Source organism: Zonotrichia leucophrys, chromosome 3 (genome assembly GCF_028769735.1).
Source record: "Zonotrichia leucophrys gambelii isolate GWCS_2022_RI chromosome 3, RI_Zleu_2.0, whole genome shotgun sequence".
In the NCBI taxonomy this organism is placed as follows: Eukaryota; Metazoa; Chordata; class Aves; order Passeriformes; family Passerellidae; genus Zonotrichia; species Zonotrichia leucophrys.
In genome coordinates, this window is record NC_088172.1 from 3490517 (window position 1) to 3510673 (window position 20157).

General features: G+C 37.9%; 1 protein-coding gene across 1 annotated transcript in view; it reads left to right on the top strand.

Annotated features, from left to right (window-relative positions):
- MMS22L (MMS22 like, DNA repair protein) overlaps window positions 1-20157 on the top strand; it is a 94508-nt gene that overhangs the window by 63491 nt on the left and 10860 nt on the right. The window contains exons 15-20 of the mRNA XM_064710087.1: window positions 3864-4054; window positions 6489-6639; window positions 9401-9543; window positions 10300-10442; window positions 10592-10751; window positions 13702-13871. Of these exons, the coding sequence (XP_064566157.1) occupies window positions 3864-4054; window positions 6489-6639; window positions 9401-9543; window positions 10300-10442; window positions 10592-10751; window positions 13702-13871 (958 nt within the window). The remainder of the gene's footprint in view (window positions 1-3863; window positions 4055-6488; window positions 6640-9400; window positions 9544-10299; window positions 10443-10591; window positions 10752-13701; window positions 13872-20157) is intronic.

The following is a 20157-nucleotide window of genomic DNA, read 5'->3' on the forward strand; positions in this document are numbered from 1 at the left end:
CGACAGGGAAGCCAGAGAGGGACTCTGCACCTGTCCTTGTTGTGACAGGACAAGGAGTAATGGGAACAAACTGAAAGAGGGGAAATTTAAGTTAAATTTAAGTTAAATAAATTCCTTATTGTGAAGGTGGTAAGACGCTGGAAGGAGTTGCTCGGAAATATTGTGGATGCCCCACAAGTATTCAAGGCCAGGTTGGATGGAGCTTTGGGCAACCTGGTCTAGTGGGAGACGTCCCTGTCTATGGAGGAGTGTGGGAAATAGATCATCTTTAATGTCCCAGCCAACTGAAACAATTCTATGATTCCATGAACTCTGTTGGTAATCTTATTGATATAAAAGAGATATTATGCAAGTTCCATTGATTTGCAAAGGGCACAATGCACTTACTACCTCTCTTTGAATCTGATTGTGATGGTGCTTTGCTTCCTTTCACATTGCCTCAGTTTTTGTGGAAGTAACTGATGACTGTAGTTTAAATTCTATGCATCAAAACCATTCACCATTTTAGAAATACTCATATATCTCTTCCCAATTCCCTAGTTTTATCCAAGCGTGTTGATCCTTCAGGTGGTGGGTTTTCATTATTAATTTGTTTCAACATCAAAAGGTCATTCAGGTCCTTTAAGAAGACTTTCTTGAGCCTAATCTAGGCTGTACTGGGCAGCTGAGATTTGTAGATGCTGTGGCTGGCCTGCCTTGGACTGGGAGTCGAGGAGCTGGGAATGCTGTCTGTGAAGAGCCCAGTGTCTGTATTCACAGCCTGGGAGACCCTGAGGGTGGTAGCCCCTGGCAGTGCTGGTAGGAGAGAGGTCTTCTCTCGAGCTGGGGAGTTCTGAACCCTTCTAGATCAAATTAAATGACATTTTTTCATTAAGTCTGGATGTTATTATGTATCCATTGCAGATTACAGACTAGTAGTGACTTGAAAGTTTCCATAATACAGGCAGGCTGATGAGTTTTGTGTTTTACTCTTCTGGCTTGACAAAGTTTGGCTCTGTTTTAGTAATGCAGGCTTGCAAGGGCATATTTTATGATTACTGTGTCTACATCCAGATAAATGGCTGCAATTCTTTACTCTAGGTGTAGGATATAGAAAATAATCCTGTATGCTATTATACCTACATATCCAGCACAATCCTCATTCAGGTAGCACAAGCATTATTCCCTTCTTTAATAAACCCAGGGTTTATTTGATCTGATGGCAAAATGAAAAATAAAAAACAAAAAAAAAAGCTTTTTTTTTTTTTTAAGAAATAGAAAATTCATTATTGAAAAGTAAAAACCACACCAAATTATTACCAATGTAATAAGGCAACTGGTGGTTCCTGAGTTCTTAGCAGAATAGAAAATCAAATATATAAAGTTTTAGAAATTGAGTAATGTTTGATGGTATGCTTGTCTAGTGTTAGAAAAAAGTAGAAACCTGTATAAAAAGTAAAATTGCATTTATTCATCTTTTAGTAGAGTTAAAAATGTGCTAGTTTGTAGAAATAGCTGGCTACTTCAGCTGCAGCATATATTGATGCCCCATCTATTCCAAGCATTTACCTTATTGCCAGCATTTGTGTAGGTTACTATGAATAAACATAAATAGTGATTTGTACGTGTTGCCCTTCCACTGACACAGAGATATATTACCTTACTTTGGAAGTCTGTACACCCTTCTACTTTGCATAGATGGCTAAAGGAGATGCAAGGCACCCGTCTTTGGAGAGGCAATTTAGAGGAGAGAAAAAGGTCTTTGTGCAGTTTTACAGTGCAGTCTGGGTGTAAGTAGGGCAGAATTTGGTCCCAGAAGTTTTATTCTCTGCATTATGAGGCATCATGTTTCCTTTCCTAACAAAATAGAACAGAAAAGCCCTTTGTTTTTACTGTTAAACTTTTTCTTTTTGCAATAGACAAAAATAATTTTTTTAACTTTTGTCTTTTGCCTTGTCTTTACCATCTCATCATTTGACCTCTACACCTCACGGTTTCTACACCCTTTTCTTTGCCCTGTTTTCATGAGGGGATGCTCCCAAAGAAGTGCTGCTTGACTCTTTATGCTAATCTTGCTTCTATTTCAGTTCATGTTGACTTGGAGAATATGCCTTGTAAATAGGAATACCAACTGGCATACTGAATATAATCCTCAGTTTCTAAGCATTGATTGTTTTCACAGCATCCTTAAAGGGTAAGCTGTCTCACTATCCAAATATCATGGCTGGGAAACTGAGGCTAACAAAGGCTGTATGATTTATGTGAAGCCACAGAGGGAATAAATGTTGGGTTTAGAATTCCTGGCTTCTGCTCCTGTGTTTGGACTCATGCCATCTCTCAAAGAAATCCTTGATTCCTCCTAATGCTGCATACCTTTCCTTGTCTGTTAAATGTAGCCATTCGAAAAGTAGCTGGTACTCAATTCTCTCTGTCTGTCCTATTGAAACTAATGAATGCCTGCAGGCAGGCATAAGGTATCGTTACCTTTGACAGCCAGTATGTTTTATGTTTTAAATTATGTGTTGGGCAGAATTTTTGGATACTAATTTGATATAATGAGATGCGCTTCTAATATCAACCGTAGTATGGGAAGGCCTTGCAGCCAACCTACTCTTTATTTAAAATTATTCCATTTCAGATGTCCTAATGAGTGCTGTGAGTTGTGTAATTCTTTCATAATTTTCCTCCGTTCCCAGAAGGGAACTAGAAGCTGGAGGTTTTTCTATTTTTGTTTTGGTCTATTTCAAATTAGGGTAAGCATAAAATAAAGATCCAGGGGAGGATTTTTGTGAAACACTTGCTATTGTGAGAATGGCAGTTAAGAAAAAAACATTGTAGTCTAGAAATGTTAGTGTTAAGGCAATTCTCAATGCCTCTGCAGTTTGCCATTATCTTATAAATATCTTGACTCTGACTTTACAGTGCTGTTTATAGAATTTAATAAAGCAAATGTAATAATGCTGCTTGTGCTTTAATGCACAATCTCAATTGGGTTGACCAGAAGATAAATAGGAACAGGAATGATAGTGCGTTCCTACAGATTGTTTTTAATAAGCATGTTATTTAGTTGATCAGCCTGCTGCTATAATGCCTCCTATCCTGCTCTACCAGACAAATTTATTAATGTCCCCCCCCCATTTCTCAGAGAACATTGATTCCCTGAAGACATATCTCTATTAAACCTCTAGAAAGTCACAACTTCCAAATTAGATTAAGTAGCAGGAATGGTACTAGAAGAATCAAAGAAAATTGAGTGTGTTATTGAATTCATGCCACATTGTCTGAGGAAGAGATGGGAGTTATGTGTAGTGGTAACTTTTGTCTTTACTGTACTAACAAAGCTGTGGGCATTGCTGTCAAACCTAATTGTCTGCAGTGCATCAGGATAAAATGAATCTTTTATCTAACCTCGTACCTAGTGAGATTGTACAAGTGAGAAGTAGATTTCAGAAGGAAGCTTTACAATTGATCAAAATCATTTGCCATTATTGGCTGTACACAACTCAATCCTAAAAATCCTAGTGACAGAAATTTTAAAGAAGCACCTGCCTTTCGATTGGAAGCAGACTTGCTTGTCATGCTAACGGTTGCAAAATGCAGATATTAATTTTAAAGCTGCCAATTTCTCATTTTGATCTGACATATTAAAAAGCATATAATTAATGGTTGACATTAGTAATTAACATTAACTTTATGGTGCTTAATATGCCATCATTCATCCATCAAATAACTGGTATGCATAATGTCTTTGCATAAAGGCTTTAATTGCTCAAAATGATCCTTCAGTTCTCAGACTCTACAGTTTAAAGTAGCTGTAAATACTGTTTAAAAAGATGTGAATTTTTCATTTATTGTACGTAAACATTGTTTTTGTTTCTCCCTAGGAGCGTGCATGAACGTGTAAGCCAGGGACCTCAGCTGGGAAACACAGCCCCAGATGCACAGCTTCCATTAGTGGCTAAAGAGCACCACCTTGCTGTCGCCAGTGCTCTCTGGAGAAATTTCTTTCCCTACTTGAAGAGCCAGCGAATGTCTCAGACGCCGCCTTCCCCACAGCTTGCTGATACAGCTGCAGGTTAGCACTGACCCTGCCTGCGACCTACTGGGTTTGGTGCTCTTCTCTGGGTCACAAACTTTCAAGGAGTTTGTACTTTGGGATATTTCTCCTTCCATGTAGTAAGGAGAAGTATATAAGTGTCTATAAGTGTGTATAAATGAAAAAAGTAGAATCTGTGCTAAATGTTTTGGCAGAAGGAAGTATTGTAGTGTTGAGTTCCTTAATAGGGTACAGACACACTGAGAATGCCAAAGGGGTTTGAAGCTACACAAACCTGACTTCTTTTTCACTACTAGTCACAAATTATAATCAACATGCAAGTGTTATACAGTATAAATAAGGATACTGTTTTTCACTATATTCAGAATTTACTTGTTTTTGTAGACGTTTATTTGTATTGAACTGTTCATAATGGTTGAGATTCAAATTAAATTTTCTAAAATATTTTTCATTTGAAAGCAATTTTTAAAAGGTTGCTTACTTGACTGTTGCTTCTTGACAAATCCTTATGTTTGTGGTCATAAAACTATTAACGATTCATTCTAGTTATTTGTCTTGCTTTGCACTGAAGGCTTTTAATCTTGAAGTACAACATTCCATATGTGTGTGAACTCCACATGCAATGAGTCAGCTTGGCAGTGAATAGAAAGATATCCCAGTTTGATCTTTCACATCAGTAGCTAACATGGCATTCTGCAGTTACAATGAAATCTTGTATCCAGTTAACTAAAATTCAGAAGAGTGAAACATAAAATATTTTTTCCCATCATGATATGAATTAGATAAAGTTACAAGCTCAGGAGTACTGAGCTGGTAATAGAAAACCTAAAAGACCCTTCATTTGAAGCAGCTCTGTGGTAGTTAGGAGGCAGCATTAATGAAAGAGGCAGTGTGCAACAGTAGTGGTCTCACAGTGCTGAAACATGTGTGAGAAACAGCAATACAAATCAAAGGAGAAGGTTGTTAATGTCAAAACTTTCATTCATTTCCTACAGTGACATAGATTTTTTTCTATTTTTATATTAGCACAGTGAAATAGCAAGAGCAGCAAGCTATTATAAACTCCTCTGAGAAGGAGGGGAGTGCAGTTGTGACCTGCTTTGTAGAGATGTGTAAGGTAGCACTGCAGAGACAGGCAAACCTTTCCCATGCTGTTTGAGTTCTTGCCTTGAGGTTGCAGCCCAGAGGAGAGGGAGAGCAGCTGGCACAGCTCTCCTGCTCCCCCTGCCAGGCAAACAGCCCGGGCCTCACGGCTCTGCTCTGCCTCCCCTCTCTCCCCAGCCTCTCCTAAGGCTGCTGCTGCAGAAACGAGGTGATAATCTGGAGGAAGGCTGGCACAAATTGTTTCCTCACCTAAGGCAGAATGGGGACTCTGTATGACCTTATTGTTTATTCTGAGGCACATAAGGAAATGGGAAGTCCTTCATGGCTAAAGGTAGTCTGTCCCTGTACTGTTAATTAAAACAACTTTATTGTTGTTTGTGAACAACAATAAAACTAGCCTTTTCTGTCTAATTTAAAGTCAGTTTGTCAATGCATGCAGGTTTATATTTATTTGAATTGGAGAATTTGGGAACTAATGAGTCCCTTTTTCATTGCCCTCCAAAGTCAGTTTTCCTGACTCATTTGATGTTTCTCATTTCCTGTAACCCAATAACTGCTCAGCATTTAAGATTACATCAAATTTCTGAGTTTTTATGCACTTGTCACTTGCAGTATTAATAAGGCATTATATTTTTATTCTGGTACTGTTGGATACAGAATCTACAGTGGAATTAACAGAAACAGCAAAAGGTTATGCTTCATTACCAAAATTCTGCACAAAGTACTGCCCCAGTTTCTAGATCTGAAGCAGTTATATGGAGATCCTTTGCAAGAGTAAATTTTTTCTGTAGTGCTTTATTTATATGGTAACTTTTGATACATGAAAGTCTTCTAAAAATAGAGAGGTACCAGCTTTTACTGAGTGAATTCTTTTCAGATCCAGTTTTTCACTGTGAGAAGTGCGTAAAAACAACAAAACAAATAAATAAAACTCAACCCCGTAAAGCACAGTAATACTTAAGTGTACAGGGCAAGATATAGTGGATGGAGGTAAGAAAAGGAAGTCAAGAAGATGAAAAAGCAGGTTTTAAGACATTGCAGAGGTGGTAAAACTATGCCTTCAGGATTTATAAACTGTGGTTTTGTGAATCTGTTTAAAATTGCATGTGTTTCCTCCTTTGCCACCCATGTGTCTTGATGATTTACAAACTGCTTGGGATAGAGACTACATTTTTAACGTGGATACAAACAATCACTGTTAGAACAGTTGCCCTGTTCTAATTGAGATTTCTGGTACTTCCAGACTGCACATTAGTAATTGTAATTAATTTTCAGTGCTCTTTGTGGAACAGGGATTATACTGAGAAATTATTAAAATGATGCCATGTTTTTCTCTCTTTCAAAACAGGTTTTACTCTCTTGGCTTTGGATATACCCAGCAAAGCCCTGTCAGATCTGCAGCCACAGCCTGTTCTGTCGATGATGCGGCTCTTTGGGTGGGATGACATGGTGTGGCCTCAGCTGGTGTCAAGATACCTAAGTCATCTAATTGAAAACAGGTGAAAAGTTGTGACTATTTGTTCTTCCATCACCTTTTCATCCTTCATTAGGTTTGAGGGAAATCTTGCTTCAGAATGTAATGTTTGATTAAAATAGTGCAGATTCTTTGCGTCTTCTCGAAAGAGGATCAGCTAGTGCAGATTGCCCAGGACAATCCAGTAAAATTTTTATATACCTGAGAAATTTTATTTTCACTAAGTAAGCCTCTGTGAACCTAAGATGGATGGGTAGTGGTTGTTTTTGTTGTGTGCTTTTTTTTTTTGCCTGCCATGCCTGCTTCTGAATCAGGTTTTGGAAGCAGAGGAGGTGAGAAATGAGAGAGAAAGAGGGAATATTTCTGTGTTGGACTGTATTTGAAAGTGAAAAATGTTGCACATTTTTAGGGTACGTAGTGTACTATGGACAGTAACTGTAAATCAGGATATGGTAAAGATTATTTAAGTGTGATTGACAAAGATGAGGCTATGGCCTTCTTGCAGGGAGGTGTTAGAAAAGGTTGAATTTAGTTCCTTGTGTTTCAGTTTGGAACTTGGGAAAGGAGTGTTCAATCTTCTGCTAAATTTCTCTTTTATGTTTTTTAAAAAGTGAGTTTCATTCAAGGTTGCAAATACCCAACATGTGCTGAATGAAATATGAGTTAGGCACATTAAATTCCTTTTATAATTTGAATTTTATAATTTTGAGTTTTATTGCTCTTTGTGTGAGATGAAAAGAAAAAAATTTTGACTCCTGAACTTGAATTTTGGTATTATTTAGGTCATAAGGTTAATTACCAATTCTCTTCACTCAAGTAGGTAGTTGAAAGCAATTATTTAAGTATTTGTCACCAATGTTCATTAAGCACCTGACATATTGTTAACAATGCATACATAGATACATTGTTATCCTGGCTCAACTTACCTTGTTTGTACCTAAGGTAAGATATTTTTAGTAGAATATAGAGGTATCACTGTTGTCTTGAAAGCACTTTTTTTTTAGCATGATTCAGGTACTTAATTACCTTACACAGTTTTACAGCAAAAGTTATCAAAGTATCCAAGTGCTGTAATCTTAGGACTTCTTGGTTACTGTGCTCTGATAATTTTCTCATCAAATTTTCTCAGTTAAAAGTAAAAAGATTATTTTGTTTACAATACTGTTACACCCTGCAAGCTCTGGCAACATATGCATGAGCTTTGGAATTTCTTCTGCAGTAGAGCCTAAACCTTCCTCTCCAGATCCATGTTGTGTAGTGCATGATGGTGTTACAACCTGTCCAGACTAACTCAGAGCATGTGAATAAGCTCACTGTTTTAAAAGAACCACTTGCCTTGCTTCCAGCAGGTAGTTATTGTTCCTTCCTTTCTAAGGATTAGGAGCATATTCCTTTCCAGTTCTAGGAAGATGCCTAAGTGGCCCACCTACCAGCAAGCAAGAGAAACAAGAGTGAGACTACAACAGAAAGTGGTTTTGTCTTTGGGACCAAGTAGACTAGCTGTGTACATCAAGATTACACGAGACTGAATTTCTTTACATGATACTGCAAGTAGCATTAAGTCCGTAGGCAACCTATTTGTTCTCTTCGGTGCTGGAATTCAGTGTTAATTTTTTTATTTTATTTGCTTTCAATTGGTCTCCTTACTTAATTTGTCAATAGTACTTCAGCAGGAATGTTCAGACAAAATATACACAACAGATATCACTGGTTTTAAGTGAGTGAAGCAGAAAAACCCTCAACTTCATTAATGTTGTTTAGTGAGAAGTAGAATCCAGTTTGGTTTCCATCTGGACCTTTGACATTCAGTTGTAAGCATGAGTAAAAAATGAGTAGAAAATAGGTAGATTTACATGTACACATATCAAGAAAGAGTACAAGCATTTTTCATTAAAGCTGAAGTATCTAGGACTGATCAGGGAGGAAGAGTCTCAAATAAAAGGTGTAACTGTTTTCAAGAAATATCTCTGACCTGAAGCACACATGCACCTCATTTGATAGTAATTGGGAACAGAGTGCAGCACACACCTGCTGTCTTTTTGCAAGGAGTTTCTCCAGAATTAATGATGCAAGGTTGATATGCTTGGGAAAAACAATTGCAGCAGCTACTCGTGGTGGTGAGGCAAATAAAACTTTGGGAATACAGAGCAGTAGAGTACAGGGACTGTGCATTGAGTGACTCTGGTCTGACACCTGACTGGTAGAATGGTAGCAGGTGTTTGAAAGTATATATAGCATGTTTATGTGGGAATGGATATGCTTGTGTGTGTATACATACCTAAATGAATATGTCTGTAAGTGTACTGCCAAGTACAGCAGTTTCCTTTCTCATCTCCAAGGTGCCCTTTTATGTTTCCCTTTTGTATCTGTTTTGAACATAGCATATCTTTATTTGCTAAAGGAGGCCTTCTCCTCTCCATCTTTAATGTAGTTAGAACTAAGCAGACTTAGTTAGAACTAAGCAGGCTTCAGAGTAGCATGGGACACCTGGGCTGGCTTTATATGAAAGGCTTGAACAGTGTGAACAGTGTCAATATGAAGTTCCAAGCTAATTCAGATAAACTATTTCCACCATTGTACATTGTCAGTTAGATAACACAGTCAAATCATCCATTGTTACAGTAAGGCATTTCCCATTGTGTGGATTTTCCTCCCTCTGTTTTTTTGTAGCCAAAACATATATACACAACTATGTGTCATCTACAGCCAAATGACACGCTCTGTCACCTTTCTGCTGACTTTTATTAGATCCCTGTACCTTTTTTCTTTCTCTTCCACCTCCACAGTTCACTGTGTGAGGCTTTTTCTAGCATGGGCTATACGTCCTATGAAGCTTTGACAGTGCGTTCGTGGTTTCGCTGCGTTTTGCAAATGTTCCTCGATCAACCAAGTGGCGCCTGGGCCAAGACAGATGCTGAGAGAACAGTTGGTAAGTGCTCACATTTCCCTCATGTTTGCAGTAACGGGGCTATATTGCAAAGCTGGCAAACATTTTCAGCTAATTACAAAATGTATTTTTGTTTGTATTCCTTTACTTTTACCTAATTACAAAATGTGTTTCTTTACACTGCTTGTGCTATTTATTGATAGTTTGCCTGCTCTGCATATGACAAATTTATCACAAACAAAGATAAAAGAGCTTGTTTCCTTGGAAGCAAAGAATAAAAACTTGCTCCCAAGGAGACAAGTTATTTTTCCCCCATGGAGAAACTGCTCCAAAAAAAATTGAAAATCTGAAGTAAATAGTCAGAAATCATGCTGTGAATGGCCTAAAAGAAAAAAAAAAGGGAGGGATGGGGGAATCTAGCTGCAATTAATTCTCCCGTTTTTTTACACTGGATACTTTGCTTTCTTAGAGCAATACTTTATCCCTTCTTCTAAAACCAATGCAGTTCTAATTATCTGTAGAACTTGTCTTCCAGTCGCTATTTCTCATACACATTTTGTGGATTTCAAAAAAAAAAAAACCCCATCAGCTTAAGCCATACTTAAAACTCTGTACTTTCTTATGAATTATATCAGAAAAATAACTGGTTTGGAATTGTTTTATTTATCTGGAGAGATGCAGTTGGCTGCCAAATACTTGTGTTTTAGATATTTTAAAATAATGCTTCACTTCATTATTTTGGGACTAAATTAAATACTATGTACTGTATTTATTGATGTCCTCTCTTGTAATAATCAGGAAAAGCCTACATGGAGCAGCTGACGGAAATGACAAGACTGATTTTTAAACTCTCAGAAGTAGAAAACATTCTTTTAAAGGCTAATGTTGGACAGTCAGTTTTCAAGCAAGACCCAAAAAATGCTCTTGTCCAGTTCATTAAGGTACTGTACCTCTACCCCATGTTATTTTCATAAGACAATTGCAGTGAAAAGAGACTAAGTATCAGATTTAGTGTGCTGAAAAAGAAATTACTTGCAAAAGTCTCATGAGAGACTGATTTATATTTATTTCAATGTTTGTGTTTTCTCAGGCTGTTGGTAGAACTTACAGTGGTCTTCAGACTCTCCCTGAGAAATCTGCCATGGTAGCAAAGACTCTGGAGTATTTGGGTGATGTGTTAAAGTACGTAAAACCCTATCTGAAGGCAAAAGGACCTCCAGAAGGTCTGCAGCTTACATACTGGATCATAGGTAATTATTTTACACTCTTTTCTTTTAGGAAATAGTTTTAAAGAATCAGTAAAATAAACTTATGATACTTTTTTCTCCCTCTATGCTATCCACATATTTTTTTTTCTCCATGCTATTTAATGTTCAAAAAAACAAAGTTGCCAGTGCTAGAGTTAGATTTTCTCTAGATCCTAATATCTAACCTCATTGTGGTTTTTGTTTATGGGGTTTTTTTTAATTACCCCTGCAAATCAGTATTTTCAAAAGTAAAATGTTTTTGTATCATTCATTACTGAAAACCACCTGTTTTACCTAAACAAACCCAGAAACAGTGACAAGAGCTGGTTTCTGGCTCTTTAGCTGTAGGGAGGATTGTTGTAAGTTCTAGCAGTTCCTGAAGTTACAGCAATTTATACCCACAGTGGATCTGCTCTTCCCAGACAGGGTCATGAGATCTTTTTGTATGAGGTCTCTTATTGTTTCCTTCCTCTGCCCACTCATTTTAAACAGAAGTGATGAACTCTGAGTTCTTCCTGTGGAACATAAAAGTAGTTGTACACCCTTCTGAAAGAATTCCAAGTTTTGAGCCACGTGGATTGAGACAACGTGCAGCTTTGGTGTTAGGTATCCACGCTATGGGACATAGCCTGACTCACCAAAGAAAACACTGTAGTAGTCACTGATTTGAATGGGTTTTTTCAATCATTGTATAGTTATGGTAGAAGTGGAAGTGCAGCCAAGGAGTTGTAGAATTCAGCGAATTGTAGGCAGATTTTGTTAGGGCCAATGTGGAGGAGTAATGTGTTTAAAACTATGTTTTTAGGGAGCTTAGGAAAAGGTTTTTCACCCAGAGGGGGATTGGGCACTGGAAAAGGCTTCCCAGGGAAGTGGTCACAGCTTGGACAGTGCTCTCGGGCACATGGTGGGACCTTTGGTGGGTGTCCTGTGCAGGGCTGGGAGGTGGACTTGGTGATGCTTGTGGATCCCTTTCATCTGAGGATATTCTGTGATAAGCAATATGATTACAGGCTACATCCTATGTAGTGCAGTTATGTTAGTGGCCAAGTAGGCTTAGGTATGTACTTCACTTCTTTTTTGGAACTCCTTCTTTGACAAGCACTCTGTACTTTACTGAAATGCAATTCTAGCATTTATTCATTAAACGTAGAATCACTAATAGGGTGCAAAAGAAGAGTGCTTTAAAATATGCCAGTCTGACCCACTTACTTTTAAAAACAGAGTAAACCTTATGTATCTTAACACAGAGATAATGATTTGCATGCACACACAGTTTACATCATGATTCTAAGGAGCACAGGGAAAGCATGACCAAGATGCAGAAGGTGCACCAAATGTACTGGAATTAAAGTTTTAAAAAATACTCAATTTTTATATTGTGAGATCAGCATACTTTGATACACAGGATGCATATAAAATTAAACATTCTTAGATACCTAAATGTGGGTTGGAGCCTTGGAAAGTCATTTTAGATTGGTATTTTCCTTTTTAGATTGGTATTGTCCTTTTTGTTCTTTGCCGTAGGAAACGATTAATCTTCAGTCATGCTGTTGTGTGCAAGAAAATGTCCTTTCTTTTTATTTAAGAAAACATAAAGAAGGTTTAAAAGGAAAAAAAAAATCAAGTATATTTCAATCACTGCTTCACATTCTGTGGGCTTGTTAAATTATAAGGACAAAGCACAAAACTTAACAAATCTAAACACCTCCTGTCTGTAGTCAGATTGTGTCTTGTACTGTCCCATACATCACAGCAGTGATAATAGAAGGAGTACTTTGAGCTGGAATGACCATGTTTCTTTCAAAGCAGGAAGCTTAGACAACATTATTAGAAGTATTGTTAGGTGATCGTTCTCTTTCTCTATGATTGATCATTGTGTTTTCTTTCACTCCACAAGATTAATGTTGTTTTGCGTTGTTTTTAGAGATGATAATGAATGACTTTTATAGATTAATAATATCTTATAACGGCCTACTTTTGATGTTCCATTATTTTCAAAGTCTTAAACATGTTTCCTCGAGATATTCCTGTACTTTCAACCCAGAAAATTTCTTCCTGCTCTAATAATATCTAAAGTTGAAAACGTCTACATAAGAATCTTGTTTTATTTAATGTGTTTTGAGTATTAACACTTCTGAGTAGGGAGTTAGTTTTTCAAGAAAAAATAAACCTTGCCTGCAATAAAGATGTTTTTCAAAGCTGGAGTATTTACACATCAACACCTTTTTACTTTTTTTTTCTGAAAGTCAAAAGAACAATCTTAAAACTGGCTGAAAGCTGAGCAAGTGATACATTATTGTGCTGAAAACAAGAAAGATGTTCTCTGAGGCTCTCAGTTTGTGAACTGAGAGCCCACAAAGAACTGGCAAGACTTAATGGAGTTGGCTGCCCCTTGTTCTTCTTAATCTGCTGAAATGAAATGCAATTTGAAGGATATTTAATGTTTTGCTAACATTAAGTTGCTGTGTGAGTAGTTGCTGATGTGGTGTTGCCCCAGTGGTGTTAGACAAATGTAAAGGGAAGGCAAAGGCAGCATTTCCCTGCAAAAGTGATGAACGCACACAGCAAGGTAAATGTTCAAGTGCACGTGTGCTGATTGCAGTAGGGTTATGGATCAAGTTTAATTAAGTTTTCTGCAGGGATCTAAGGGACTCATCCTATCTTTAGCATTGCTGTACTTTTCTTAAAGCATCTTCACTTGCCTACAAAGTTTGTAACTGTGTTGTGTTGAATCAATATAGTATTTTATTTTGAACTGCAAATGGACTTTTGAGTTGTTTTGACCGGGATTTTTTAGCAGGATGCCATGGAATGAGTACATAGGAGTGAGACAATTCAGTTGCTTTTGCTACTCTCAGATTATCTAATTTAACATAATTGCTTCTTAAGGCTTTCTTAATTTTTTTTACTAACTGTAAATTGGTTTGGGATTTTTTTGAACTTTTTTCAACAGGATGTCTGGTAAAGTTCTGTGCACCAATACTGGCTACTTCCAAGGCACAGCAACTCTTGTTTCGCATTGTGGATTGCTTACTGCTGCCACACTCTGTGCTCCAGCAGGACAAGGAGCTGCCTGTGGCTTTGCTGTCTGCCATTCAGGAAAGCCTTCCTCTCTATCTCCAGGTAAATATCTCATTGTTGTAGTGTGTTGTTAAGTTTCTTGTGTTATTCCCCCAATTTATGTATTGTTCTCCCCTATTATGTGTAAAATGGGTTCGTTCCCCCAGTTTTTCCCGCCACTGCTAGCCTGTCAGCTAAGTTGCCATAGTAACCGCTATTCATAGTTGCCGATGTGTAATTGCTCCTCCCCTGGTTTCCCTTATAAGTGAAAGTTGTTTCCTCCCTGGGCCCAGTCAATCACTCCCTCTCCTCCCAGGTTTCGAGAACCTTCTCCTCTCTGGAGGTGGTGGTTGGCTGGGGTCCCAGGACACCTCCTTTACCTTTTGATTATTGGTCTCCATGGAGTGTCAGTTCTGTGAAGTTCATCCCCTCACCTTTCCCGATTGGTTCCGCCTGTACCCACCCCCCTCCTTTATAATCCTGTTTTCACCCCCTATGAAAAAACTTTTTCCCGGTTGGTTTCCCCGCGTTTGGATCCCGCAACACCTTCAATAAACCGATGTTTAACCCCCGGGAAATGGTCAGCTCCGTTCCTCCAAAATACCAGCGGTGTGAGCCAGTCCGCAGCCAGCACAGCCCGAGGCCATCAGACGCCGAAGGGCGCTGGCCAGGAATTGCAGAGGGGCGTCGGCCTTTCGCCCTCAGCTAGTCGGACTCTAAACTTCGGGCCACATATGTCCACTTCTGCATCTCATCTCTATTATCAGCACACAAATGAATCTTCAGGAAAATATTAATTTTGCAGAGGATTTTTTCTTTTTTCCCTAGCCAACAAGCATTGACTGAATTTACTGAAGCAGTAAGAGAAGTTTTTTTCTTCTTATAGAAGTGAAAGGAAAATTGCCCCTCATTTGGCTTTCCTCACTGCAGGCAGCTGTGCTGTGGTACACTCCAGAGCTTCTGGTCTCATCACTGCATATGGAAAACCTTTAGCTAACCTGCTGGTTACACTGGTCTCCAATGTGACAGATTTCTCAAACAGTGCATCAAGTAATCATAATATGGAGGGAGAAAATTGTTAAGATGACAGAACAAATATTTTAAATCATCGTTGACTTGGCTAACTGTAGATAGTTATAAATGAGATACCCCTTTTTTTGTTGCTCTTGGGAACAAAAGAAAATCCTTGGTGTATCAGGCCACTGGTTTGTCTTAATACTTGGAGAATATGTTTTGCTAAATCAGGTTCCTGCTGCTTCAGATTGCATGACTAAAGCCTTCTTCCCTATTATTTGTCCTACTCTTCTCTCAGTTACCCTGTCACACTTGAAACTCTGTAAGGCTTGTTGATGCTGTAGGAAGAGACTAATTTCTGCTGGTGAGAAAGAGAAAAGACTATATTTTGAAAATAAATAAGTTGACAAGTTTTCCTTGTAAATCTTTGTGTCTTCTGTGCTTACCATTTTCACTTCTCTCTTAGTCTTCATTTTGACTGCAGTCCTAACTCACTACTTTGCAGGATTGCCTTGTGAAACAATGCAGTGGTGACATTGTAAACATCACTGGAATTTATTAGTTTCAAAAGCAGCTCATTGTGATCGAAGGCATGTCATAGGGAAGTGAATATGGTTGTGCAGTGCTCTGCACAGTGTTTTGCTTTATTGCTCTGTAGGTATTTTCAGAAGCTGTGTACATGTAGGGCCATCTGGACAATGGTGTTAGCATGGACTGTGAGTGTCTGTTTGCTAATTTGCTATTTCTGTTGTAGAGCCAGTTTCTCTGGAGCCTGCAGAGACAGATGTAGCCTTCAGATGAAACCACTTGAGTTGGTTTTGAAGTCTTGAGTGTTGTGTACCCTTGTTTCCTGTTTTATTTGCCAGTTTCTGACTTCCAGACCTCACTTTTGTACTTTTCACCAATCTGCTGCATTGTCCATGTGCTTTCCAGCTACGCTAGATAATCTTGTGTGACAAAATATTTCAGACAAACACTGCTTCTAGAAAACAAGTAATTCTTTAATTTGATAAACACTTCTGGGGAGAAAAGAGGAGAATTTGTGAGTTATTTTTCCTGTTTCAATGTGACACTTTTTGTATTTTATTAATTTTTGTTTGTCTTTGCAAGGTTCTAATATTTTTAAGTGTTTGAAAACGCTTCATTTATTCAAAAATATTTCCTCCTCTTTTATGTGGAAAAGTGGGAAAATTCCAGTTTCGAATCAACTCAAAATATTTCAAGATCAGTTTAAAAACAACAAAAAGAAAAAAACTCTTCTGAGACCATTTGAGATTGAATGAGTTCTAGGCACTCTCAGACATCTGAAGTTGTTTTTTTACAGTTGGGTTAAATTTACGTTCATTCCCTTTCACCCCAATACACATTCTCATTTAATTTGCTTTAATGGTTCCGTGAATAGCACTTTGTGACTTGAGCCAAATAGTAACTAGCCTCACAAAACAAACAAAACCCAGAAACCCAAATGGGCATATCAGAAAAGTGATCAAACAGTATATGTGGAAGGGAAGATGGAGAAACAGAATTCTTTGGGAATAGCCTCACCTTGACTTAACTAAACTGCAGGTGAAATGTGTGATGAGGCCGCTCTTGGGGAGCTGCCCTGTGCCTGGTGCTCATTTGTGGGGGTAGAGCTCTGGTATTTTAGGGCAGGAGCCTTAATTCACCCTAATGTTAGACAAGCATTGTTCTGTAGGTCTGTCCCTGTTCATACTCCAGCTTACAACTTAATCCTTTCACAGTTATGTGAAAATAAAGGAACAGGAATTTGGAGGCCATGCAAAGCATTCTCTTATACGTGCGAGTTCTTTATTCATAGTCAAAGTATAAAAGCCCTTTAGTGAAATTTATACTCAGCAGCCTTTCCTTTTTAATTTTTTTTTCTTTAGTCTTCTGAAAAGTTCCAGGCTCCATTTTTTTTCTTCAGTTCCTACAGTGTAGGCTTTTCCTGCTTTGCTCAAAAAAACTGCTTCAGATCTCAGAAAACATTTTAGTTTTGCTAGCAATGACCTGAAAAAAAAATTCCTCTTTCCAGAGTATTTAACAGCTAATCTTAATCTGGTTTACTTGATCCATTTATTGGGTTTTAAAGGGTTTTGAGGTCAGTCCTACTAGCAGTTTATTTTACATATCCACTGATGCAACAATTTTATGAAATTCCATAGAATTCCTGAATATTTTAATCTTTTAGGACAGCATACAGAGCTCCTTCTCTCCACACTATGTAATTTATTACTACACAATTCATCAGAACCAATTGCTGTATTTCACCCTTCTTCACCACCCCAAACCTACGAATTTATTTGTTTCGTTTTACACAAGCACACATAATTGTCAAAGGCCCTAATTAAGACTGGATGTTGCATTTCTCTCTCATCAGTTCAGACTGACTGTGTTTACTTGTTATGTTTGTGCTTATATAGAACTTTGGGCTACACCCCTGCCTTTTGACAGATTTTGGGCAGCTGGTCTGGTCTCTACTGTACAGGGAGCTTATCAAGATTTTTTTTCAAACTCAGTCACTGATACTGCCTTGCTAAAATAGCTTAGCTCTAGCAACTTTTAAGATATTTTTTGGTTTTTTATCTTGCCTAAAGGGTTACTGTCTGGGTACTATTTCTTTCACCGCACATGTGTTTTGGTAATACTTGATGACCTAAGAAAGATTTTTATTGAGATATAAAAATTGCCCTCAGATTTGTTTGAATTACTGACTTTGGAAAGTAAAGCACAAAGAATGTGAATGAACAGCCATTTTACAATTGTATGGGACTGTTCCTAATTATCAAATAGTGAGGTATGTAAAATTTAACTGTGGATATTTCACTACTGCAAAAAGAAGTTGAGTTGATTTGTGTGGTAGTGGATTGCTAACATCTATCATAGGAAGTTTCAGTTTTCAGATATTGCTCTTGATGGATTTCTTGGAGAATGATTTGGAAGAATTTTAGTACATGTTTACCAGTAATATGGGAAAAGACTGAAGCAGTGTGAGAAACTTGTTTTGGAGAATAAGTATTAGTTTAAATCCATCTTGCAGAATACAGTGTGGGTGCATGGAATAAGCACTGTATACATAATGACAGGGATGGTAAGATTTATCAGTAATAATTACTGCTTGATTTATCAGTATTTGTTGATTTCTGTCTAAATACTGAGAATGGCAAAAGAGCTTCATTCTAGTAGTGCTTGGCCCATGCACTTCCCAGTGATTTTAATGGCTCTGTGCAGGCTCAGCATTTGTCAGAGACCAGACCTTGAAAGCCCTCCCAGGTGCCACATCTGTGGTCTGATATTTGAGCAAGCTTATTAGTACATTTTGTGAATTATAATATGTGTTTAATAGGAATTGTACAACATTAATTGGTGGACAGCAGATTTATTCCAGCAGCGGGACTTGCAGTGTAAGTCATCATTAGGTAGCTTGGCATTTCTGCAGTGAATAGTTCCAGTAATCCACACTAATCGGTTCTTTGCTCTCCACAGGTGATTTACAGATAAATCAGAAGAGGCAGCTCTGGCCACAAAAGGTTCCTGCAGTGAACACACACAGGAATCCATTGCCTTTCTGCTAAAATGAGGAGCAGATGATGTCATGCTTCTCTGCTCCCCTTAAAATGTCCCTTTTTTTTAATCTTAACCTCAGAAGATGGCTGAAGAGCATAGTTAAAGAAAAGAAAGCAACTCTATCAACCCTTTTAAGTCCATCTGCTTTGTAGGGATTGTCCTGGGGCTCTGATGTGATTGATTTCAAATCTCTGGTCCAGAACTGCGGTCCAGTTGCACGTGTGTTTTTTTTTTCCTCTCATTTGAACAGCAGCTTCCTTTATCTCGCTTAATTACTGGTGGGATTTAAAAGAAGAAATTTCTGTGTGATTACCTTGCAATCACATCCTTGGCCAGCACTGCCTAGGGTGTTTTGCCATTGTAGCTGGATATTTGTACCTACTGGTAACTCATGCCTTGTGCCTCTTGGGATATGGTGCAGCTCTGTTGCTCTCTGCACTTTGTAAGGAAAAGGAGGAGTCCAAAATAAAGAACCCAGTGCTGACCTGAAGTTAGTATGCCTTTTTGTCCAAAAGATAAATCCAAGTTCTTTTCTGATTTTTTGGGATGCAGTTTCCATATCAATTTCTTTCAACTCAAAAAATGAAAGTGCTTTTATGAAGGATCGGGCTAGGTTTGTTGGTTCACTTTGACATGAAATTATTAGACCTGCAAAAATTAGTCAGCATTCCCTCAGATATCTTAATTCTAATATTCTTCTCTTTTTATTGCAACCATTTAATAAGTCCAGAATCATTCTTAAAAACAGCAACTCTTACTAGTTAATAACTGATGTCTTCTTGATACTGTGTATCATTTGTTGATCCTCAGTTTGAAGAACTGTCTCATTTTAGCAATTGTCATTGTTAGTTCTTCAGAGGTGCTGCCTCCTTCATGTATTCCTGCAGGTATCCTCTGTAAGGTTGTGATGTTCTTTGTGTCCTTTTTATCCAATTAATTAATACACTTTGTCAAAGATGTCTGGGTTCTTTTAGTGTTAAAAACAGTCTAGAGTCTTAAGAGTGCCAGTTCCAATATTTGGATTATGGAGTACATTCTGTCTTTCTGTATGAGCTTTACTACAGAAAGCACAGGCAACTCTTCTTTATGCCGGCTGCAATATCTTACTGAAAACATCAAACACTCAAGTTTATACACTAAATAGTCTGTCATCTCTAACAGTCTCTGAGTCTGCTACTTGCCAAGAAGTATCACTTGACTTCTTTTTTTAAGAATTCTGATACAGCAGCAGCAGCTTTTTCCTACAATAATTTACTCTATGTGCACAAAAGAGGGAGAAAATCTGAAGTTTTACTCAAAGCCTCAGTTCAGAAAGTGTGGTTTTTTATCATTGAGATTTGCCAGAATTATCAAGGAACCCCAAAAGTATGTTAGGTAAAACTCTTAAGCCAAATCTGCATTCAAGAGAGCCACCAGGTCTTCAGACACCTCATTTCTTGAATTCTCATGTTTCCTGTATTTGTTTACTGTGGAACCAAAAGTGGGAACTCAGCATTTCAAGACCCTCAGCTATGCCTCAGCCTGCTTTTTTTTTTTTTCCTGAATGTTCTGTCATGTTCACACAGACAGGTATCGATGAAAATGTTTTTGGGGAGTCAGAAAATAGGGTTTTTTGACTTCTATACAAAAAGCAACAAAAATAAATCTTTTCCATAGCTGGGGAACAAAAGCAGCTTGACTTGATCTGTTCATTCCTATATCAGGGGCATTAGTTTACCTCAGCAACCATAAATATTCAGACAGATACTCTTCCTACCAAAACCAGAGT